Source organism: Physcomitrium patens, chromosome 22 (assembly GCF_059467195.1).
Source record: "Physcomitrium patens ecotype Gransden chromosome 22, ASM5946719v1, whole genome shotgun sequence".
In the NCBI taxonomy this organism is placed as follows: domain Eukaryota; kingdom Viridiplantae; phylum Streptophyta; class Bryopsida; order Funariales; family Funariaceae; genus Physcomitrium; species Physcomitrium patens.
Window position 1 is genome coordinate 13,143,243 of NC_143431.1, and position 24,629 is coordinate 13,167,871.

The 24,629-nt window shown below is 38.0% G+C and overlaps 1 protein-coding gene and 2 non-coding genes across 6 annotated transcripts; 1 reads left to right on the forward strand and 2 right to left on the reverse strand.

The window, feature by feature from the left end:
* Positions 1-361: 361 nt before the first annotated feature.
* LOC112274726 (kinesin-like protein KIN-7L) lies at positions 362-8,638 on the forward strand. 4 transcript variants are annotated; one of them, XM_024504437.3, is made up of 19 exons: positions 362-488; positions 1,608-1,862; positions 2,202-2,291; positions 2,514-2,632; positions 2,779-2,892; positions 2,978-3,059; positions 3,387-3,454; positions 3,656-3,730; positions 3,998-4,143; positions 4,327-4,429; positions 4,750-4,830; positions 5,046-5,114; positions 5,400-5,468; positions 5,656-5,808; positions 6,023-6,079; positions 6,213-6,527; positions 6,835-6,909; positions 7,186-7,275; positions 7,427-8,638. In XM_024504437.3, the coding sequence occupies exons 2-19, from the start codon at positions 1,718-1,720 to the stop codon at positions 8,153-8,155; spliced, it is 2,580 nt and encodes an 859-aa protein (XP_024360205.1). In that variant the 5' UTR covers positions 362-488; positions 1,608-1,717; the 3' UTR covers positions 8,156-8,638. The 4 variants fall into 4 exon arrangements, with proteins under 4 accessions (XP_024360205.1, XP_024360204.1, XP_024360207.1 ...); XM_024504436.3 differs by having other exon boundaries at positions 481-620; XM_024504439.3 differs by having other exon boundaries at positions 481-620; positions 7,198-7,275; positions 7,427-8,439.
* A 10,118-nt stretch (positions 8,639-18,756) lies between these two features.
* Positions 18,757-18,841, reverse strand: LOC112275424 (small nucleolar RNA U36a). Its single transcript, XR_002967737.1, has one exon. It is a non-coding gene; the product is annotated as a small nucleolar RNA U36a (small nucleolar RNA).
* A 215-nt stretch (positions 18,842-19,056) lies between these two features.
* On the reverse strand, positions 19,057-19,146 carry LOC112275411 (small nucleolar RNA Z103). The gene has a single exon (XR_002967724.1). It is a non-coding gene; the product is annotated as a small nucleolar RNA Z103 (small nucleolar RNA).
* Between the last annotated feature and the right edge of the window lie 5,483 nt (positions 19,147-24,629).

Here is a 24,629-nt window from a genome sequence, read left to right on the forward strand (position 1 = left end):
ATTAGTTATGGATTATGACACATACAAATGCTACATTTTGCAATTAATCAAGTTTGGACATATGACAAACCAATTATCTTCAAGTTCATTTATCAATCCATTATTTTAGTGTGACATATAAAGTAGTAAGACTAGGAGCCAAAATTATTGTAACACAAGCCCCACACAAAAAGTATATTCCAACACCTCTCGCCCCGCTTTAAGGAAGTGAGAGAGAGTTTTGAATGCCTAAGAACCGGATTAAAGCCCGGCGGGTACCAATCTCGAGGCGAAATAGGAAATAAGATTGCCCAGGAACTTGCCACCCGGGCCTCAATCAGCTATTTAAACGATGGGGACAGGAAGACCCGGACAAAGACCTCGTTTGAGACGTTGAAGCCCCCGCCCATTTTCAAATTCAAGTTCTTCCGTCTTCGAACTCTGGACTTGAACCGCAGTAGCCCCCGATTACTGCGATGAATGCACCAAGACGAACAGTCCTTTTCGAGGTTTGAATTACTTGCAAATGCTTCCCATCTTGCGGATTGTTTCCAGGCCTGACCGAGTTTCAAGTCTTGTAGCTCGCGGTAGTCTTGCAACCAATGTGCGTGTATTGGAAGGAATTTGGCTCGTCGCTCAAGGTATGTAGTCAAAGGCGATGAGTTGTTGTATGAGCCTACGCGTATTTCCTTGTTATGGATGGGTCCTTGCAGTGTCAAGCTGGGCATGTCGTAGTTGATTAGGCGCGAGCTTGAATGCGCCTCGGGAGATCTTTTCGAGGTTTCAAGGGCGCGGGTTTAAGTTTTAGCTAGAGAGAGTGTGCGGAGATTTCCGAAGGTTGATGCTTAACCCCACTTCTGCTAAGTGTTTTTATTTTGGTTGCCACCGAAGCGCTTCGGATGGATGGGCTGAGAAATTTGAATGTGAGCTATGGAATTCGGAAATAGTATTCTTCACCAGCTCACATTGCTTGTGGTCTGTTTCGGACTCTGAGCGCACTGTTGAATGTATCAGTTGTGTGCCTTTGTTGGACCTTTTGTTTACACGAACTGGGTTCCTGATGCTATGAGAAGGCTGAAGCCGATCCCAGCGTTCGAGATTGTAAGAAGTAGATATTTTATGAGTAACTCTCCATGAAAGCTTGCTGCTCTTTTTGGTTAAGCCGTCAGCTTTCCAAAAAGCGGTCAACAGCACTACTTTGGTTATAAATTATCAAATTGCAAAGAGTGAAAACCAACTCAAGCAACTCATTGATAGTACTTTGCCATCCCTGGAAGTTACGTTGTGCAGGATGTCACAACTGTAGTGGAGAATAGGTCCCTTTTGGGGACTGTTGGTTTCAGCATGAATTGGATCGGTTCACCCTATTATAGTTTCCAATGTTTTATTTTCTCTAGTTCGCAGTGTGTGTTCATCGTGTTTTTTTCCTGCATCGAAGTCCCAATTTTCACACCCTGGTTTAGGAGGGCGACTCGTATCCCACTGTAGAATAGTTCTTTTGGTGTGTGCTTGAGTCCATTCGCCTCTCTCATTCCTCTTTCGCTAATGGCACAATGAATATTTTCGGCTCATTCATTCTGCCAAATCTATGACATTTAACGATATTGAATGTATAATTCTGATTACAGACCAATAGAGAGAACACAGTATTTGTGAAAATATGAATGTGAGTTCAATCCCAACGGTTTGAAGGGACAACAATTCTATCAAAGCAGAAACGTAGTTGAAAGGAGAAATTATGGAGAAGATTTGTGTGGCCATTCGGTTGAGACCGCCTACGAAACAGAATGTAGTTCGAGGTCATCACTGGAAAGTGTCGGACAACTCAATATCGTTGCTCAGTGCAGCTGGCTCAGTCGTATCCGGTCATACCTTCGCTTTTGGTACGTTTTCTTCACCTTTCTATAATATCCAGTTGGCTGAATAGGAAAAAGGACCGCAGATCCTAGCATTTCAAGAGATGCCTTTGGGTATCACCTGTGCGGGTCCCGATTTTGCATTTTATGGAGTGTAGTTCGAAACAGCAACACGAATAAACTATTTCATAGTTTGTTTTTCTTTCTTAATGTTTCTTAAAATCTGAACGTCAATGTTTCAGAAACCTCTTGTCTTGTGATCGTATCGATTTTTCTGACAATGCGTCAACGAATACATTGAGACCTAGGTACCAGACGTCCTTTAGGATGTCAGAAATTTTCTCACCTTTGTGGTTTCGAGTACAGATACAATTTTTGGAGCAGACGCCAAGAATATCAACATCTACGAGCAGCATGCGAAGGATGTTGTACTATCTGCTGTTGCTGGGTTTAACGGTATGCCCTTTAGTCGGAGTTGATGTTTTATTGTTACAATTTTGTAGGAAATATGAGCATGTGTACGAATTTGTAGCTTGCCCAGTCGCTCAGCAACTTCACAATATTGACAAATCAAGTGGTTTCACACACTTGAGAAAGACCTTTTCAGTGGTTGCTTACACTTGTAATGTAGGCGTAGGCTACAATCCTGACTATTGTAACATTTTTTCAACCCAACAGGCACAGTTTTTGCTTATGGGCAAACCAGTAGTGGAAAAACATACACCATGCGTGGCTCAGAATCTGAGCCAGGAATTACTCGCCTAGCCGTGAATGAAATTTTTCGTCATATCCAAAAGGTGAGAAACACCTACGCTAAACTTCATTGTGAACGTTTCTTCGGTATGCTCAATATGTTATACTATCACACATTTTCTACCTAGCTATTTTAGCAGCCACTTTATCCTGTAGTCCGCAGGTTAAATCGTTCCCCTTTGTGTCGCAGGCGTCGGACAGGGAGTACCTCATCCGTGTCTCTTACATGGAAATCTATAATGAAGAAATCAACGATCTTTTGACTCCAGACAGTCGTAAGCTGCAAGTTCACGAGAACCTGGAGGTACTGTTTCCTGTGAATCGCGTGAACGTCAAGGTTTACCCAGCCAAACTCGGATTTTCTCTAATACACTTGATCACCTCTGCAGAAGGGCGTTTTCGTAGCAGGCTTGAGAGAGGAAATCGTTGACAGTGTTGAACAAGTGCTTGGACTGCTGGAGGCTGGAGAAGGTAAATCGCCTCACTTCATCGGCTCTTGCTAACGGTGCTGATACTCTGCTGTGGTTGAGTGAAGGAATTTACCAACTGCCTGTGGTCTCACTTTTCTTGCTCTAGGCCGTTGCCATTGAATGGCCTGCTTAGCTTTAATCTCTACTAGAGCTGGTTGTAGTCTAACCAAGGACATGTTTGAAACTTGAAATATCTTTTTCGTTTACCAATCCGTGTGCCTTTGAGAATACGTCCATCCATTAAGAACTTAACGACTTACTAAGAAGTTTTCCACGTGGACAATATTCCACTTTCTTATTCTCTGACATGTGCACGGCCACTTCGCAGTTCAACGTCATTTCGGAGAAACCAACATGAACATCAACAGTAGTCGTTCTCATAGCATATTCCGTATGGTGAGACTCATCAAGCTTGGTGCAATATCGCAACTGTTTGAATACCTTCACTCTATGAAATTAGTTCTCATCTACCCATTTATACGCCATTTTGTATGTTGCATAATGCTTAGAACTGTACTGCATGTCTGAATTGTGCTTATGTGGAACTGTCTTGTGTATGAGCCCAAGCCTAATGTTCTGCATGTCTCACCAATGTAGGTGATTGAAAGCAGAAGCAAGTGTCATGGTGGACAGGGATCTGATGATGTGGATGCCGTTCGTGTATCTGAACTGGTAAGACAATTCTACTCGCAAACAACTACCATTTGTTATATTACGGGAGGAGCAATGTCTCCAAGAGTGGAGCTGCATGATTCCGAGACGCTGGTACTTGGTTATCTGGTGCTATGATGAAGTTTAATCAAATGTCATCAGAACTCAGAATTTTGCAGATTGTGTGTGTGTGTATAGAGAGATATACACACACCTGCATATATGTATCCGAGTTGATTTTTTCTTCCATGTCCCAACTGGTTGTGTGTATTTCATCTCCTCATGCAGAACTTGGTGGATCTCGCCGGTTCAGAAAGAATCGCGAAGACCGGAGCAGGAGGTGTCCGCTTGAAGGAGGGAGGACACATCAATAAGAGTTTAATGTGTCTTGGAAACGTCATCAACAAGCTTTGTGAGGGTGGTGCAAAGCAAGGGTCAGTGATAGATTTAATATTTGTGTTTCAAGTAAGTTGCAAGCTCGATTGTAAGTATCTTTAATGCCCGGTCTTGATCAGAACTATTGTTAGTTTAGTACGAACCCATCGTAGACACCAAATGGCTAGAGAATACTTTATGTACGAATGTTTAATCAACTTTGTTTATTTGATTCCATTCAGAGCTCACATACCGTACCGGGACAGTAAGCTTACTCGAATCCTTCAAACTGCGCTAGGGGGTAATGCTCGCACTGCCATTATCTGTACAATGACTCCTGATGAGGTAAAATCAGATCTTACCAACTCTGTAGATTGGAAAAAGTTTTCCGGCTTCATTCATACTTGGTTCAAAATGAATAACAATGATATCCCTCCCTTGGGGTGTGTGTGTCCGGTACAGCGTCAAAGGTGGTTCTCCGATAAAGGATAGGTCTGGTGCTTATTAGGCAGTTGTGTCACTCCGCCGTGAGCAATGTGTCTTCCCCTCTTCTACATCTCGCTTGTCATGGCAAAACATAATTGAAACGCAAAGAGGAAAAATGTAAGCCTTTATTATAGTATTTGTCTCGTTTTAATGCTGTATTGGGCGGAACATTGTCGCAGGAACAAATAGATGAAAGTCGAGGTACCTTGCAATTTGCTAGTAGGGCAAAGCGAGTAACAAATTGTGCCCAAGTGAATGAGGTAATATGACTTACCTAAGTGGAAGGTGACTCATCAATACATTCGAAATATCGTCTTTGAGACACATTTACTAAGGATTTCTCTGATTCGGATACATCGCATTTGTTTTAAGGTGCAGCATGTAGTTACCCGATTGAAATACAAACACCAAAGCAAGGATCTTCATTTGCTCTGTGGCCAAGTATACGGGAGCTTACCTTGTCCGTTTGTTGCAGACTTTAACAGATGCAGCACTTTTAAAACGGCAGAAAAAGGAGATTGAAGAGCTTCTCCTAAAGTTGCAGGTTTGTTCACCCTTAGCTTCCTGTAGTTGAAAGTACATGTAGCCAATCTAAGACTTGCTCCTAAATGTTGACTTGCAATGGTGTACTTTCCTCTAGTCTTAACTCGTAATAGACGAAGTTGCACGAATAACGGCTTTTGGAACTGGCTTGATACCTGGGGGCTTAAAGGTTTTCTTCACATGAAGCAACGTTTACATCCTATGTCTAGGTTTCGCTTGGAGGAGAAATGTTTTTAGCTTCTTATAGTCTGTGTCTAGTGTATTGAGTATGCAACTTTTATTTCAGGGGCAAGGATCTAAACCTTCGGAGGAATTGGAGAAGGAGATAAAGCACCTACGAAATGACTTGCTGAAGGTTTGTGTGCATAGTTTCTCAGCTCTAGTAGCACAATCTCTTTGCAACAGTAGGCTGATGTTCAAATCCCAGGAAAATATGTGATCCCAATTTCTGCAGGCGCTTTGCATAAAAACGTTCTGATTGAATGCATTTGTTTCGTGCATGCTGCTCTTTCTTGATTAAGCTTGGGTATTGGATATTTTAGATTGAATTGGAAAGAGAAAAGCTGGAGCTTGAGCTGCAAGAAGAGAAAAAGGCTTTGAATGATAAACTAAAAGAACAAGAGAGGAAGATTGAGAATCTCAGCACCATGGTCATCAGCTCAGCCACTGATGACTTCGGCCAACTTTCTCAGAAGGTACTCGGACACTTTCTTATCTGAAAAAACACATTTCATCTCTCAAGAACGTCGGAACTGAACATTTGAACTGGAAACTATTACGCTCTCGTCCTTCAGAATTATGAACTTGTGCATCTGTTGTGGTTTTGTCGTGCTGTACGGACTTCCGTTGCTTCAGCTTATGTAGCAATGAACCAAAGCACAACTAATCATGCCTTTGAACCAACGGCAGGGAAGCAGAAGGGAAACATGGTGTCCACGTCAAGTAACGTCTGACCCAGATATTCAGGTAACCTTTTCGTAACAATACCATCTCGTAGTTTAATTGTGCGGAATGTAGGCTCTTCCTTTAATACATAACATGCTTTATACGGTTATGTATTATTCTGCAATATGACATCAGCACTGAAATTGGAACACAGAGAATGAAGAAAACGGCGAAAGAGTTTGAAGCACCATCAAACTTTCTTGGAAGCACTGTTCCCGTGTCCCTTCGAAGGAGCCACAACCTTGGACTTCCGCCTGCGTTTGGAAGTTTGATTGAAGATGAGGAAGATTTTTGGAAGAGTCCAGATGTGCTCGATAAGCCACCAACACCAGCGGACTTCGAAAATGTAGCAGATGAAGATACTTGGGCATCTTTAAATGGTGGTCACATGAATAGTGATCTCTTCAATGATCGTTTTGACCGTAGGGCCATTTCCTCGTCAGCTAGCGAAGATTCAAGGTGTATCCTGGTTAGTGTTATTTCTGGTCCTGTATGAACTGTGCTTTCTCTCTAACTACTGTGGTTAGTTGAGTTGAACTAACGACGAAGTGACGCACCAGCCATTTTCGTAACCAAGATCATATTTGTAACAGGCTATCCAAATGATGGCCTCCCTTCGGTGCTAGTTGCTACCAGCATGACCTATCTCATCGTCATCTGGCTCATTCTGGAATAATAGCATGTTACGCTATGACACCAGTAATCCGCCTGCAATTGAGTAGTGTAAAATTTTCTGCCACTCTAACGTAGCCCCCGGCATTGGGAATTGTTTGCAGCTTGAGCATCAGCTTAGGGAGCTCCAAGCTCAGCATGAACAGTTACAGACATCCTTCAACAAGAAAGAACTCGAGGTTAGCACTTTTAAAATCAGACTGTATCCTCAGAATTCAAATTCAAGTTTGCATGCTTATTCGAAAACGCAGTTGTCGCTGGCGTGGCTGTAGATCTGGTTCCAATGGACGCTTACTTCGTTTTTGTAGACCTCCAGTGCACAATCTAATTTAACTTATTGGGCCCAAATTCAAATTGCATAGTGAAATGAGCATGTTCATCCATACTTTTTTGCTACCCCTCAACATCTTGAGATTACTGGCTTTTAGGCGACTTTTAATGCCCTGTTTGTACAGCATCAACAACAGCTTGAGACGGCTATTGAGGATACTCGCAAATTCAAGGATCAAGTTGATCTTCTATCCCAAGAGAACGCCAATCTTGAGGTTGGATTTGCATCTCCATCCATAGATTTTGTTACTGTGACTGTACGAGTTGAATAAGTGCGTGTTTCTTTTTTTCTTTTTTTTAAATGTCGTAAAAATTATTCTTGCGCCTTCTCCAACCTCGCCTTAATTTTTCCTGCATACAATGCAGGAAGCTTTGGCTCTGACGGAAACACAAATGCTCCCACCAGTCGCTCAGCTGTCACCCCCAGTTGTGACCGAAGACTATTATGTCAAGAAATTGGAAGAGTTGGTACACGAGATGGAGGTAGAACAGACAAATAGCAAGCAAGAAAAAGTGCGGTTACAGGAGGAGGTCGAGTGTCTCCAAGACCAACTTCAAAGTGCGAACACTACCCTGCAACAAGAGCTGCGGCTTCGCACAGAGTTGGAACAGGAGGTTTTGTTGCTAAGAGAGAAGTTGAACTCTCCAAACATACACATGCAATCTTCAATTCATGAGTGCGGTTTTGCGAAAAACCTTCACAGCGATGAAGGTTTTAGAACTACCGATGAAATATCTCTATCTCGAAAGCATGAAACAGGAGAACTGGAAGAGCTTCGTTCCCTTGAAAGTTCCGACAAGGAAGAAGCTTATTATGAAGAAGTTAAAACACTCGCTCCTCGTTGCAGCTCCATCTCGGATATGCAGCTAGATATTGTGGGGATTGAGGACAGGAAATCAGAAATTTGGATGGAGCAGATTACTGGAATCGCAGCCCCGACAAAATTAATCAAGGCTGAGAGACTTTTGCTGGCAAATGAGCTCCAAAATTACATCGGTGCCCTCGCGAAGCAGGATGCGGCCATCTCGGCAATTTGCATGGAGATGAAGGAGTTCGAAGTAGACATCATGAACAGGAGTAGACCTATCTGCTGACTCACAACCTGCACATGAACCCAATTTCATGGCGACCCCAATGTACAGTAGTCAACCATCCTTAAAAACTATTGTAAGTTAAATGTGAAAGGTACAGGTCTGCATTGCGGCACGATAATGCCGCGACAGATAGCCGTCCGTAATCCAGTTACTCCTAAAGTGGCCCCGATCGCTCCTTTGCAGGAGGGCACATTGACCATCTCGGTTACCAATGCCTTTTCATGAACTTGTAATTTATTATAAATCTGGCCTAGAAATGCCTGAGAACTGTGATTTTCATAGAATGCTAACCACACTCTTGCGTGGTGAATACCAAGACGCCACGGAACTTGAGTCTTCCATGTGATGCCCTCTCAGTTTTAGGTTGTTTTAGTCCACCTAGAACAACGTCAAGTTATTCAGAACGCTTTTAAATGTATCCATTTGTCTTGTGGAAGCATTACCAAACGTCTCGCCATTTGGTACACTTTCTCTTCGCACGCACAGGACAATTTGTCTACTTATACACTTAATATTTCGCTGATTGTATAGTCTAGAAATAAGAAATTGGATTTGATTTGATTCATTGTGTGGCATTGTTGGCACACAGAAGTGCTTGTTATCACGAACTCTAGCTCATAAGAAAATATATACAAGATATTAATCGCTTGAATAAGAATCATTCTTCTTCCATTAGTTGAGATATATACACTTGGCCAATATTATGGTCAAATAACTTTGGCCAATATTATGGTCAAATTCTTGATTGTTGTGTGTACTTGTAATTCTACCACTAATTCAAGAGTTAAATTAATAATTCTTTGTATAAATTGATCTTGAGATTTGTTCTAAGAACTAAGTAAGTTAAGTTGAGTAGATGGTCAAGAAAGGAATTGATTATGACTTAGAGTATTAATCAATATCATCTACAAAAAAATACAATATAAGATGAATGACACCATATAAGAATATCAACTAATATTGATGGTGAAGTAGGTAATAAGTCTAGTGACTTTAATCATTTGTAAGTTTGCTAAGAAAAAAACTTCATTACAAGATGTTTCAATTACAGCAAATTATGGGCTTATAGTAGTCGTTGTTGGAAGAATAGGGTTTTGAAAAGTTAAGAGGATATTTATTCAATAGTTTGTTAATATGAAGATATACTTTTGTCAAAGACAAGATATATATTAAACATGTAAAATATATCTCAAAGAAAGATGACATAAAAAGAATAAAAAAGTATTATTAAGGATATGAATTAGAAAAATCAAAAGGTCAGTACACTCTTAACTTACTAAAAAAGAGTAGATAACTATTCAAAAATGATATAATATTGAGACTAGAATGGTTATTATCAAATACAAGAAGACAAGATACTCTTAAAACAAGACTAAAAATTAAAAAAATATTGGTAAGAATGATAAAGGGCTCTTTCTTGCATCCATATGTACTATTTAACAACGAGCTATGTGGTGATATTCTATAGAGCCTTCAACATGTGTCCAACTTGCAAGATGTGTTTAACCTACAAAACAAGTTTTTTTACATGTGTATCACATATCCAACTTATTCTATTAGTTACTAATATGTGATACATCTAACCAACTTGTTGGCCAAGTTTTTAATCTTTCAATTACCTACAAATAAATTTGCATCTCTGAAGCTTTTGAAAAGCTATTTCATTAGATATTATGATTTTTGTTAATTTCTATTTACTTCTATTTAATTCCTTTAATCTAAGACTATATATATATATATATATATATATATATGATATTACCTCTCCTTCTAAAAACAACTTCCACACAGAGTAGTGATTACATATTAAAGAAGTTTAAGATGCAACAAATTATATTTGCCACATATTCTAATCTTTGTTTTCTTTAAATTTTATTGATAGGTCTTTTTAGCCATCAATAGTGTTCTATACCAAAATGACAAGACCACCCTATTTTAAGTTTATTATTAAGGCCTTTATGATTTTCTTCAAATATTTTTAGGATCTATCATGAGGCCATTATTTTTAGATGTTAACTTGAATTGTAGGAAATACATACTTTTTCATCTTGGTACATAGTCTTACATCACTAAATATTTTTAACATTTGACAAATATGAAGTTTATATTCTTTTGTGTTCTTAGAATAGATTAAAATGTTATTTAGATAACATACAACAAAATTTTCTAAAAAATCTCAAAAAACATCATTTATTATATGTTGAAAAATAATTGGTGCATTTGTGAATCTAAAAGATATGATATTATATTCAAAATATCCATACTTATTTCAAAATTTATTCTTCTATCAATTTCTTTCTATGATACATATCAAATTATATGATCCTAATAAATCTATTTTTGTATAGATCTTTACTTCATTCAATTGATTAAGAAGTTAAAATATTAAAAGTAGAGGATATTTATTCTTGATGGTGATTTTTTTAACTCTTTAATAATCCATATATATCCATAGTGATCTATTTTTTTTCTTTAAAAATAAATTAAAAGCTAATACAAGAAATTTTGAATAGTGTTTAAAGTTCTTAGCCAAGTTGTCATCAATATTTTCCTTGAGGGTAGCTAACTTATTTTATGATAAGCTATAGATTGGTCCAAATGGTAGTTGAGTTTCTTCTTTAAAATCATTTGAATAATCATAAAGACAATGCTTTGAAAATGTATTTGCACTCTTTTTTTTAAAAATAACTTAATAATCTTCATATTGATTTGAAATACCACTAAAAGTCTTTCTACTATCGAACATGGGTGTGGCAAAAAATCAAAAGGTTATCTTTTTTTTTTGTAGCATGCATAAAATTATTACACCTACTTTTAAGAATTTGGTTGTACAAGTCTTATGAATTTTTACTTTAATAACAAAATTCTAGATTATGCTATTAGAAAAATCAAGGTTATAAGAAATCTAAAGATTATATTATTCTAATAATAATAAACCTAAAATAATTAAATTAGAAAGAAATCTAATAACATTAAAAATTAGTAAAGCTATTATGACCAATAATTGTCATATCCATAGGAAGATTTCTATGTATAATATTCTTTGAAGACAACAAACAACCATCTATAACTTCTACATGTTAAAGATTTTTTTCAATTTTTAACAAAATCTTTGTTTATAAAACATATTAAGATTCTTGAATCTAACAAAGTAGAGGCTTTATAATTTTTCAATTCTAAACAAATATCTATTATAAAGGAGGATTAGAGATCTAAGGAGAAAATAGGACCTTTACCAAATATTGCTTAAGATTTCAACTATGTTATGCCTATTGTGACTAAAAAACTTGTTTTTTGATACATCATTTTTTTTGTAATCATGATTCTTATTTTGTAATTATGTATTTTTTTTTTTTTTTTTTTTTTTTTTTTTATTTATTTTGTAAGAGGTTTGAAACGTACCAAATCACTTCAAATAAATTTTGGCATTGATGAATAAGTTTTTAAAAACTTAAGAGCCATCATTATGGCTTGAGTTGTTTTTCATTACTCAAATCTTTGTTCTTGGCATCTCTCAAAAAGTCAACTATTGCATAGAATGGCTTGAGTAATAAATTATTCCAATGAATTTATTTTTGGCAAATCAATAATACATCCTTGTTATTATCTTTAAATTCATATTAAAATTGATTGATAAGGACATTATCATTTCAATCCATGTTACATGCAAACTTTTAGAAATCAACAATATGTATAATAATTTATTATGATTTTAATTGTAAAAATGAGAGTTCTATCTAAACTACCATTATTTTAATCACTTTTCTATCAATGTAGTTGTAAATACTTCCAAGAATAAATTTAGATCATATAAGAGTTGTGAATCATTTTTGTTAAAGGTACAAACTTAGAGAGAATACTTCAAGATCAGATTGTATCTATAAATTTAATTTAAGTAAATCCATCACAATATTGCAAAGAATATAACCTTAGATAGACCTTGACTTGTTTTAAAAACCCTTAAAATTTTGATCATGTTCTATCAAACTTCTCCCGCATATTAATCATTAATTCCTTTATACTTATAGTAGCAAGATTCTTTTATTTCAATTATAAAAATGATCTACTTCTCTTAACTACACAACTTCTTGGCATAAACATTTGACTTCATTATTGACTTCTTATGAAGAAATAGGAATAATAATTCTATAGTTGATATTGATAATAAGTTATAATTCTTTATTAATAATGTTAATAAACTAGTAAAGATTTAGAATAGTTAAAAATCTATTTTGTATTTTTTTCAAATATAGTATCCATTTTTTAGCCTTTCATCTCTTTAATAAACAACTTTGGCATATGTACAAAATAAATTTGAGGAGAATCCACAATTTCTAATATCAAATAAAAGTTTTTATACATAAAATATTCATCTTTTTTCAAAATAAGATATAATATTAGAAAAGAAAATATTAAATCAAAGGTCAATAATAAACAACTTTTAAAGCACGAAAAAAAGTGAAATAATTCATTCTTTTAAATTTTTAAAAATAAAACAAAGGATTTCATATTCTTTGTTAAATTTTCTGTGTTCTCTTTCTATTGCAGGTTCACTTGCTCCTGTACTCTTCGCAATTATGTGGAGTCGTAGCAAAGGAGAATTGTTTTTCATTGCAACTCATTTTGTCGGATTCGTCATTTTGTGCATTGGACCTCTTTCGACTCCTTCTCTTGGATATTTTGTACTTCCTGGTGGTTGGAGATAATTAACAGTAGTCGAATTTTTGTTGTGTTAGCAATAGGTGTTGGTAGGGATAGATCCCAAACAAGTTTCGTAGAATTACTCTCTTCTTTTATTAAGACATTGTGTCCTATAACTGTTTACAATTTTCATGCCCTACTCATTTGTGGCATGTTTTGACTATTTACCTTTAGTTCATTTGATACTTTTAATGTCAATTTTTACTAGTGAGCAAAGCTTTACTTACATCCAGCTAGTTTTTTTTTCCTTCGCTTAGAAATCTTGCTCTTATATTTCAATGACGAAGGTTTAAGTATCAAATCATTGAGAATGGTGCGGTTGTGGGTCTTCGAGACAAGCAAATCTCGTGGGATAAACTCTTTGTTGAAGAACAACAAGTACTTGCTTAGTTAAAACTACATAAACTTTAAGCATAGTATGTTGCTAATAGTAAAAAGGCAGCAAAGAGATAAAGTAAGTTATTATGGTGGTACCGAGGCTTTACTAAGAAGAGGTTGAAACAGATGTAATATCAAATGGATGGAAGTTGTCTCGTTGGTAAGCAAACCACCACCTATAAGTAAAGAGTGTTGGAAGTAAGAATCATCTTCCTCCATACTTCTATTAGAATACAATACTTACTGATGCTAAGTGTTTGTAGCCTTTAGACTTCTTTTTTTTCAATAGGTTCTGGGCCCACTCACATTTGCTTGAGTGTCTTTTGAAGACTTTGAAGTATTTTATTTTGTAAGTGTAGAGTAGATCAAGTTGTTGTTGCTGATGTTAGGTATTAAAAGTACCTAACTTTCAGATTCAGATCTAGATCTAGATCTTGATTTGCTCTTACTTGTGGTTAAGATCATTTTGGTGTTGATGGTTGATTTATCACATAAAGTTGCTTATTTTGCTTTATACGCCTCTTTTGGTATATAGAAGTGACTTGTGAATATAAGAGAGGTATTAGAGTGTCAATTTAGATTTGGAAAGGTCACCAGACTTGTAAGAATCCTTAGAAGTGAAGTTGAGAGTATTTTTGAGAGTAAAAATACTAGTTTGTTCACAAAGAAGGATTCTGTGATTCTAAGGCACCTAAACCTTCTTGCTGATTTTAAGAACATTAGGACTTCCTCTTATAACCTTTATTGATACAACTCTACCTTAGACATGGCTTCAAGTGAGGGTGAAGGCTTGAGAGTTATTGAGAAGTTTAGAGGTAAAAATTTCTACCATTGGAAGGTCAAATTAGAGCTTTTGTTGGCATCTTTGGATCTTTGGGATATTATAGATGAAAGTGAAGAGGCTCCAAGCAAAGATGCTGATATGAAGAAGAAGAAGGAGTTCAAACGTCGTGAAAAGAAGGCTTTTGGGTTGATTGCAACAAATGTGGATGAAGCCAACTTCTCTCACATTATCTCTTGCAAAGGACCAGCGGAAGCATGGAAGACTCTTTGCAACATCTATGAGAGCAAGAACTTATCCAATATCATTTATACAAGGAGGATGTTCTTTACTTGCCAGATGGAAGAAGGTGAAGACCTCATGGCTCATGTCAATAAGATAAAGGCTCTTGCAAATCAACTAGCAACTGTTGACAAGCCTTTAGAAGAAAGTGATATTGTCATGACCTTGCTAATGAGCCTTCCCGAATCCTAGAACTACCTTATTGTGGCATTGGATTCCATCAAGGTAAAAGAACTTACAATGGACTATGTGACAGCAAGACTTACCCATGAAGTAACCAAGAAGAAAGAAAAGGAGCCCCAAAGTGAAGTTTCAATATTGTATTCACGTCAAGGCAAGGACAACTATCCAAATCAATGAGGTAATGTCAAATCTTGCTTCATTTGTGGCAAAATAGGCCATTTTGCTTGAAATTGCTACAAAGGCAAAAAGATGAAGAAGGAGAATGTAAATAGTGTCTAAGATGAGTTTGGAGGACAAGATTATGCATTCATGGCACCAAATGGGACCTCTATGGCTATCATGTCAAGATGGATTGTGGATTCAAGTTGTTCCAAGCATATGACACCTTATAAGTGTTCATTTGATACTTATGAAGCTATTCCAGCATTAAACGTGGTGTTGGCAGATAGTGGTACATGTGAAGCCATTGGAATTGGCTCTATTATGGTGGAGGTGGTTGTGAATGGACAAACCAATCAGATCAGACTCAAAAATGTCCTTCATATGCCTAAGATGAAGCAAAACCTTCTTTCAGTGAGTAAACTTGTAATGGAAGGTTTTAAAGTTCAATTTGACATGAATGGATGTTTTGTTAGATCATTGAGTGGAGACAAGGTCTTCAAAGGCTTGAAAGACGGAAATTTATACTAACTCATTTGTAAGAAGGTGAATGGAGTGGAGGTAGTTGTATTTATTGAGTTTACATCAAACGAAGACAAGTTGAATATATGACATCGTCGCCTTGGCCATTTGAATGTGAAGAGCATGAAAGAGCTCAAGACCATGGTAAGTGGCTTAGATCTTAGAAATACAAGCCAAAATGTAAAACAACTTGCATGTGAAGGATGCATACAAGGCAAACAACAAAGGGCCTCATTTCCAAGGAGTGTAGCAACACGTACTACCAAGTTACTGGAGATTGTCCATTCAAATGTATGTGGACCTATGAAAAATACAAGTATTGGAGGATCAAGGTATTTCCTCACTTTCATTGATGATTATTCAAAAAAGATTTGGATCTATATTCTTAAAGCCAAGAATGAATGCTTTTGGAGATTTAAGGATTTTAAAGCACTTGTTGAAAAATAAAGTGAATGCAAGATCAAGGTGCTACGTACGGACAATGGAGGTGAGTACATATCTAAGCAATTTGATGTTTATTTGAAGAATGAAGGAATTGTTAGATAAACTACAACTCTGTACACTCCACAACAAAATGGTGTTGCTGAAAGGGCAAATCAAACCATTGTAGAGATGGCAAGGAGTATGTTACATGCTCAAAACCTTGGCTATGAATTTTGGATGGAAGCTGTGGTGAATGCAGTATATATAAGAAATAGATATCTAACAAGTGCTCTTGCATCAATGACACCACAAGAAGCATGGAGTGGTAGACAACCTTGCATTTCCCATATGAGGACCTTTGGTTGCATTGCATATACAAAAACACTTAATTGTATGAGGTCCAAACTTGATGCAGAAGGTACAGAGTGTGTATTTCTTGGTTATTGTGAAGGTACTAAGGCATATAGGCTAATGTGCTTGGAAACCAAGAAGATCATCAAAAGTCATGATGTTGTGTTCTTAGAGCACAAGAGTGCTTGTGAGCACTTAGAGATGTGTCCAAGTGGAAGTAATGGTGTGTTTGTGGACACATCTTTGAATTCAGCAAAGAAACAAGAAGATGAAGACAATGAAGATGATGAAGATGAAAAGCCAAAGAAGTTTGAAAAGATGAAAGCTCTTATAATTGATAGGACCAGCAATGAAAGAAATGAAGATGTTGAAGATTGGGATGATGACAATGATGAAGACTTCCAACCATTGAGTGAGAAACGACAAGATTTAAGAGTTGAAAAAGAACAAGGTGAATGTTCTTCAATCAATGAAAGGAGATATCCTTTGAGAGAAAGAAGGCAACGTGGCGAATAGTGGAAGGATCACATCTTCCCTCAAGTAAGTGAAGAAAATACAAATATTGCTCTTCTTGCTGATCTATTATCTTTTTGTGATACTATGAAGTGTGAAGATGCAATCAAGTGGGAGAAGGCTATGGAAGAAGAATACCAATCTCTTATGGACAATGGTACATGGAAATTGGCACCTCTTCCACTAAATCGATCTAGTGTTGGTTGTAAATGGATATTTAGGACTAAAAGAGATGCAATAGATGTGGTGGTGAGGCACAAGGCAAGATGAGTTGTCAAAGGATACTCACAAGTTGTTGGAATTGATTTCAATGAGACTTATGCACCCGTTGCCAAATTCACCACCATAAGGACCATTGTAGCAATTGAGGCAGCAATAGATTTGGAAATACACCAAATGGATGTGAAGACGGCCTTTTTGAATGGAGAATTGTAAGAAGACATCTATATGGACCAACATCAAGGATTTGTACAACAAGGCAAAGAACATCTTGTTTGCAAATTGAAGAAATCTTTGTATGGGTTGAAACAATCATCAAGGGCATGGTACCAACGAATCGACACCTTCTTTATCAATGAAGGATTTGTAAGGAGTGAAGCTGATCATTCATTGTATGTGATGCAATCTAGAGAGTTCTTGCTGATTGTAATCCTCTATGTTGATGATTTGATCATCTTGGCTAATAATATGGAAAAGATGGATTGGATGAAGGCCAAATTAGAGAAGGAATATGAGATGAGTGATTTGGGAGAATTGCACTATTGCTTAAGAGTGGAATTTATAAAAGATCATGGTAACAAGACGATTACAATGAGCCAAATAAAGTATATTGAAGAAGTGTTGAAACTATTCAATATGGAGGAGTGCAAGTCCATTGGAACATTCTTGGAGGCAAATTTGAAGTTGATGAAGCTCACGGATGAGGAGTTTGCACAAGTTGAAGATGAGATGCAAAGTATTCCATACAAAGCAGTAGTAGGCTCACTCATGTATGCAATGGTGGCTACAAGAGTGGATCTTGCATATGCAGTGAGTGTTATAAGCCAACACATGTCTAAGGCTGGACCAATGCATTGGAAAATAATAAAGAGGATTACGAGGTACTTTAAATGTACAAAAGACTTCAAATTATACTTTGGTGGTTAGAACATTGACTTGTAAGGTTATTGTGATGTGGATTGAACTGGAGATGTAAATGATGGAAGATCCACAATAGGATATATATTCTTCATTGGAGTGGGAGCCATTTCATGGAATTGTAAAAGACAACATACTATTGCAAGATCAACAATGGAGGCAAAGTACATGGCAGCAAGTCATTGTGCAATGGAAGCTTGTTGAATAAGGCAATTCTTAGAAGACATTGGTCTAGTGCAACTAGAAGCAACTTCCATTATGTGTGACAATCAAGGATGTCTTGCATTTGCAAAGAATCTAAAGCATCATTCAAGGACCAAGCACATTGATGTTCAACATTATTTCATATGAGAGAAGATTGAAGATGGAATAATAGATATGAAGTATTGTGCTACAAATGACATGCTTGCTGATGTGCTTACAAAGGCATTAGTAAAGGATAGACATCATGACTTGATTCAGAGATTAGAATTAAAATCCTTTTGAATATTAGCAAAGTGGGAGTGTTGAAGAACAGCAAGTACTTTCTTTGTTACAACCACATAAACTTTAAGCATAGTATGTTGCTAATAGTAAAAAGGCAGCAAAGAGATAAAGTAAGTTATTATGGTAGTATCGAGGCTTTATTAAGAAGAGGTAGAAATAGATGTAATATCAAATGGATGGAAGTTGTCTCGTTGATAAGCAAACCACCACCTACAAGTAAAGAGTGTTGGAAGTAAGAATCATCTTCCTCCACACTTCTATTAGAGTACAATACTTGTTGATGCTAAGTGTTTGTAGCCTTTAGACTTCTTTTTCTTCAATACTCTGAGAGGTACACCCTTCCGGTGTTTTGTTTCATCCATTCACCGTGCACTTACGCACCTACTCACTGCACAGGGCTCTACATCGTGAGTCTGGATTTTTCGCGGTCCGCCTGCTTCTATTCTGCCATTGACGAATAAACCCAAACAAAAAAATAAATAAATAAGCATGCCTGATTAGCTTGACCACGCATCCGATATTCCTCCACCTCATCCACTCACCCCTTGAAAACCTCAGTGTGTGTAATAATGGAATGATCACAGGCTCAAAAGCTTCACTCTACTTTTGTCATCATTAGTTCCTTGCAACACCTCACTCCCTCCCCTTGACTCTCCACGCTCTCTGATCACACCCCCGTACAAGGTTCATCCAAAGAAATTCAACCATTATGTTCATTTCACCTCAGCGGATTTTTTCTTAGAAGCGCGGGCATTTTCTAATCATTGTTAAACATGGCCCTCTCACTCTACCACTCTACCACCCTCACAAAGTCTCAGATATCCAGGGAAGGTTTGAAAGTTGCATTAGCTCTCCAGCCTAGCGGGACAAAAGCTTTAGGCGGCCATTGTGAATGTTTGAGAAACAAGCCTATGAGTTCATTGTCACCGACTCTGCTCCCCTACCTCATCGCCTCACATCCACCACTCATCCACGCAATTCTCCTACGGATCAAATTTCAGGCTTGGCTCCTTGGAGCATGAACGCACAGCTCGAATCAGTGTCGATCATTTGAGGAAAGTATCCTCATATCTCTATGTTACCTACCACACGCTAACGTCACGCGCCTCACCCACGCAGGCTGCTCAGAGTCGGCCATGGTTTTATGGTTCGATTCACGCCAAGTGGTGTCGTGTTGTAACACGAGTATACAGTGAAAATAAAAAGAAAGGGGAATTTTATTAATATTCAGTTACCTCGAATATTGGGAGCATCGACCAACTCCAGCGCAAATACTGAGTGGTCAGGTTCTGTCACCCCGTTACAATCAGCCGGGGCATACTGAAATGCTCCATTCGATTCTAATAATAAGAGTTAGCAGGATGAGAAGGACCAATTCACACGACGGGTTTGAAGAGCCAATTGGATCCAATTTCGAGAATCCAATCCGGGTCCTCTTACCCAATATGAGACCTGTATTGGTGGGGCAACCCAATGCAGTCTAGTTACGGGAAAATCCAGGTCATACTACGGGCCTCAGCCAGTTTGATGCGAAGACCAATTTGACCCAATTACGTGAGCATCCAGGTTACTACGGGCATCTTACCCAATATGGGACCTGAATTGGTCGGGCGACTCAATGTGGTCCCGATTACGGGGTTTCGATTCTGTTTTGGGCTGTCCTGTTCTCTGTGCCATTTTAAGGAACGTTGTTTACGGTAAATGGATCTCTTAAAGGTAAAAACGAAGGAGAAGGCCTTGATGACGTGAGCCAATTTTGGATCTAAGCTCTGACAGCGAGAGCCAATTCCGGATCTAAGATGGAAGATTGAAGAAATTCAGAGGATAAGGTTAGGGGAGAATATAGTTTTAGAGAGGGAGGTTTTTTTTTTTTTTTTTTTTTTTTTTTTTTTTTTTTTTTTTTTTTTTTTTTTTTCGGGGGAATCGGGGGGGAGCTAGTTTTCAAGCTTTTGCAAGGTTACCAGTTCGGTTTCATTGGAGGGTTTTGAAGATCAAGGAAATTAGAGAGAGGAGCTTCATGCTTCGGGTCAGAGAAGGAAAGATATAGAATTTGGATTTTTCTTCTCCGTAGAGTTTTGAGAAGATTGAGGCAATCGCTGTTGAAGTCAGTGTTATAATGGTGAATCGGGATTTTTAAATGAAGTGGGTTTGAATACTCTTGACTGTTTTGTAAAATCGAGTTACGTCTGTGATTGAAGGATTAAAAGGGTGTCTATAGGATTGAGTATGCGGAGTGAATGAAATTTATTGGGTTAATCTAACAGGACAGTCAGTGGATACAAGATCGTAAGTACAAAAGGGTATTGAAGATTAACAGTTTGGATTGTTCGGGGTTCTCTGTAACGTCTAGAGACCTACCGACTGGGGCAAAAAAAAGACTTCGACAAGCAGTCGAAGAGCATCTGTATAGATTTACGGTACATTGTTGCAGTCGTTTATGTTCCAGGAGTCAAAAACTGATAGACTACTTGACTATCGGCGAATCTCCATACTACCTTCTACAGCCAGACGCCCGGTGTCGTATTACGTGCTTTCCTGCTCGAGAACGCGCCGGGCGTCTGGCTGTAGAAGGTAGTATGGAGATTCGCCGATAGTCAAGCAATCTATCAGTTTTTGACTGCTGGAATATAAACGACTGCAATAATGTACCGTAAATCTATACGGGTGCTCTTCGACTGCTTGTCGAAGTCCTTTTTGCCCCAGCCGGTAGGTCTCTAGACGTTACAGAGAACCCCGAACAACCCAAACTGTTAACCTTCAATACTGCTTTGTACTTACGATCTTGTATCCACTGACTGTCTTGTTAGATTAACCCAATAAATTTCATTCACTCCGCATACTCAATCCTATAGACACCCTTTTAATCCTTCAATCACAGACGTAACTCGATTTCACAAAACAGTCAAGAGTATTCAAACCCACTTCATTTAAAAATCCCGATTCACCATTACAACACTGACTTCAGCAGCGATTGCCTCAGTCTTCCCCAAAACTCTACGAAGAAGAAAAATCCAAATTCTATGTCTTTCCTTCCCCGACCCGAAGCATGAAGCTCCTCTCTCTAATTCCCTTGATCTTCCAAAAACCTCCAATGAAAAACCGAACTAGTAACCTTCCAGAAGCTTGAAAAACTCGCTCCCCCCCCCTGATTTCCCTCAAAAAAAAAAAACCACACCCCCAAAAACTATATCCCACCTAACCTTATCCTCTGAATTTCTTCAATCTTCCATCTTAGATCCGGAATTGGCTCCCACCTCAAGCTATGATCCGAAATTGGCTCTCGCCGTCAAGCTTTCTCCTCCATTTTTGCCTTTAAGAAATCTATTTACCGAAAACAACGTTCCCTGAGACGGCACAGAGAACAAGACAGCCTGAAACAGAATCGAACCCCGTAATCGAGACCACATTGAGTCGCCCGACCAATTCAGGTCCCATATTGGGTAAGATGCCCGTAGTAACCTGGATGCTCGCGTAATTGGGTCAAATTGGTCTTCGCGTCAGACTGACTGAGGCCCGTTGTAAGACCTGAATTTTCCCGTAACTAGACTGCATTGGGTTGCCCCACCAATACAGGTCTCATATTGGGTAAGAGGACCCGGATTAGATTCTCGAAATTGGATCCAATTGGCTCTTCAAACCCGTCGTGTGAATTGGTCCTTCTCATCCTGCTAACTCCTATTATTAGAATCGAATGGAGCATTTCAGTATGCCCCGGTTGACTATAACGGGGTGACAGAACCTGACCACTCAGTATTTGCGCTGGAGTTGGTCGATGCTCCCAATATTCGAGGTAACTGAATATTAATAAAATTCCCCTTTCTTTTTATTTTCACTGTATACTCGTGATACAACACGACATCCACCCCCTCTGAACCTGTGCATCCTCCGGTATGCACCAATTTATCCAATTGCTATTTGATTCAGAATATATCTCCTACGTCTTTGTCCAGTTCGTCTTCGTCACCTTCATTATCCAAATCACTTTCATCTTCTTGCTGCGGAATCTCTGTACCTTCATTAAGGTCTTCCATATTCATCTCTACATGTCTTCGTTTAAATATTTTTACTCGCTTCCCTGCAATTGGTATTTTCAATTTTGTACCATCTAACTCCCGTAATGAGTAAGTCGCATTATCATGAACAGTTGTTACAACATATGGTCCAAACCAACGTTTTGAAAATTTCTGCAAAGTACTATGTTGATTATCCAGACTATTGTCATAAACAAGTACCCAGTCATCTTCCACGATTGCTTTTGATCTCAATCGATGTTACTTATCGAATCGCGCCTTGTTTTGTAACCTTGCTCTTTTTAACCTTCCCAATGCTATTTGGACATCTTCCGTTCTTTGCTCCAATTGTCGAATCCTAATAGCCAGAAGTTCTTCTCTTGTCAATCCATCTTCCCATGGTAGCATACTCCAAGTAAGTACCTTTTCTTCAATCGACATAATTGGTTTTTGATCTGTCATAAGTTCTACTAGCATATATCCTGTCACCGAACTATGTGTTGTTCGATCAGCCCATAATGCAAATGACAAAAGCCGTGGCCACTCTTTAACTTTCCCATTACAAGCTTTAACCAATGCTTTCACAATCGGCGGGTGACCGCGTTCGCTTTTCGCATTCCCTTCCGGATTATAAGCAGTAGTCAGTGATAGTTTAACTCCACATTTTTCAAAGAACTTACGAGCTTCTTGTGCATTTAATTCTCCATGATCTGCAGTGATTTTTCCTACGCACCCGTAACGGCAAATGACATCTTCAAGCAAAAACCTACAAATCCCCTCTGTAGATTTTGTCCTCAATGCTCTTCCTTCTACTTGATTTGATAAATCTTCACGAGCTAAAACCAAATATCTCATCTGCCATAACCCAACTGGCATAATAACCAAATCAACAACCCATTTAAAATGAATAGCCAGAGGATACGTAGGATGAAGACCATCTCGATGTAAAAATCCATATGCTTTTTTTTTCTTATTTGTTTGAATTTTTCTGTAGACCAATTCCCCTGCTTAGACAAGGTATTCAAATAATGACCAATATCCAATAATTCTCCTTCATAAGCTTCTTCAAGAAATAGCTTGTCTTCTCTGTTGAGATTTGATATTGAATAGAATTTCAATCCGACATCATCAATGTCTTCAACCATTTCGTCCTCCCTCTCATATCTTGCTCGAGATAGCATGTCTGCTACTAAATTGTCCTTTCAAGTGATATGCTTAAATTCTGGATTTAGTGACTTAATATAAGCAATCCATCTCAACATTGCAATATCTGGCGTTGAACAGTTAATAATCATTCCAAGCAATGGCAAGCAATCTGTTTCAATTACTACTACTGCCCCAATCAAATAGTCCTTTTCAGCTTTCATAGTCGAAACGACTCCCCAAAGTTCTCTTTTGACTTGCGAATATGCACGCTGACGAATGCTTAAAACTTTAGCCCCAAATCGAACTGCAAATCTACTCCCATTCGAATCATCTTGACCCACCACCCATCCAACGGCAATTGGACTAGCGTCTACAGTAAGAATCACTAGTCTATTGCACTTATAATCAACCTTCCTCAATATTGGAGGTGACATCAATAATTTCTTCAATCTTTGCATTGCCTGAATATGCCTTTCTTTCCATTCAAATCGGTAATCCTTGCGTAACAGTTCATATAATGGATCCGCTATGTGAGCAAAATGAGGGATCCAGATTCGATAAAATACACATGCACCCAAAAACCTGTGAACCTCTGTTAAAGAACCACAATCCTCTTTCATCCTTCCAATTGCATCAACTTTAGTCGGATCTGGTTTTCTTCCGTAAGATCCGCATAAATGTCCAACAATTACAACCTCTCGCACTCCAAATACGGACTTCATACCCGATAATGTAAGATGAACTTCTCCAAGCCGAGTTAAAATCTTTTCACAATCTTGTATATGATCAACAACATATCTGCGACACCCCCTCGTATCTAAAGTTTCATCCTTGTCTCCTTCTCTGCACCCTTTTATAGGAACATCATCCAGAAAAGGCATAGTCTTTTCCGGAATAAAATCTCTCAATACCTTATTCATCCCATTTATCATATGCGCAACTGAGTTGGTCGCGCCTTGAGGAAGAGTGCACATTCTAACCAATCCAAGCGGTGTCCTCATCGTTGTCATATCTCTACTTCCTTCGGCAAGTTGAAATTGATCATAACCTGAATACAAATCACCCATTGAATAGATCGCCCTTCCAGCAAACGCCTCAGCAAATTCATCCACAATAGGTCCAATTCCTGCATTCCTGACAGTTACAACATTCACCGGCTGCATATCTTGAATAAACCGTAGTGACCCATTCTTCTTAGGTACCGTAAACCATCGACTAGAATACGGCGCAAATGAAGGTTCTAATATTTTCATCTTTATCTTTTCTTTCAATAGTTCCACCAATTTAGGTAAATGTGCCCTCAGTACTGGAATCGGTCTTAGATTCTAAGGTACATGCGGTACAGTGAAGATAACCATAGGTGTTATAATATTTGGATCCACACACCCAATTTCATGAGATT

Coding starts and splice junctions, on each gene's coding strand:
- LOC112274726 (XM_024504437.3), top strand. CDS start 1,718: ATGGAGAAGATTTGTGTGGCCATTCGGTTGAGACCGCCTACGAAACAG. Junction 3,731..3,997: donor CCGTTCGTGTATCTGAACTG/GTAAGACAATTC, acceptor CTCCTCATGCAG/AACTTGGTGGATCTCGCCGG. Junction 5,469..5,655: donor TACGAAATGACTTGCTGAAG/GTTTGTGTGCAT, acceptor TGGATATTTTAG/ATTGAATTGGAAAGAGAAAA.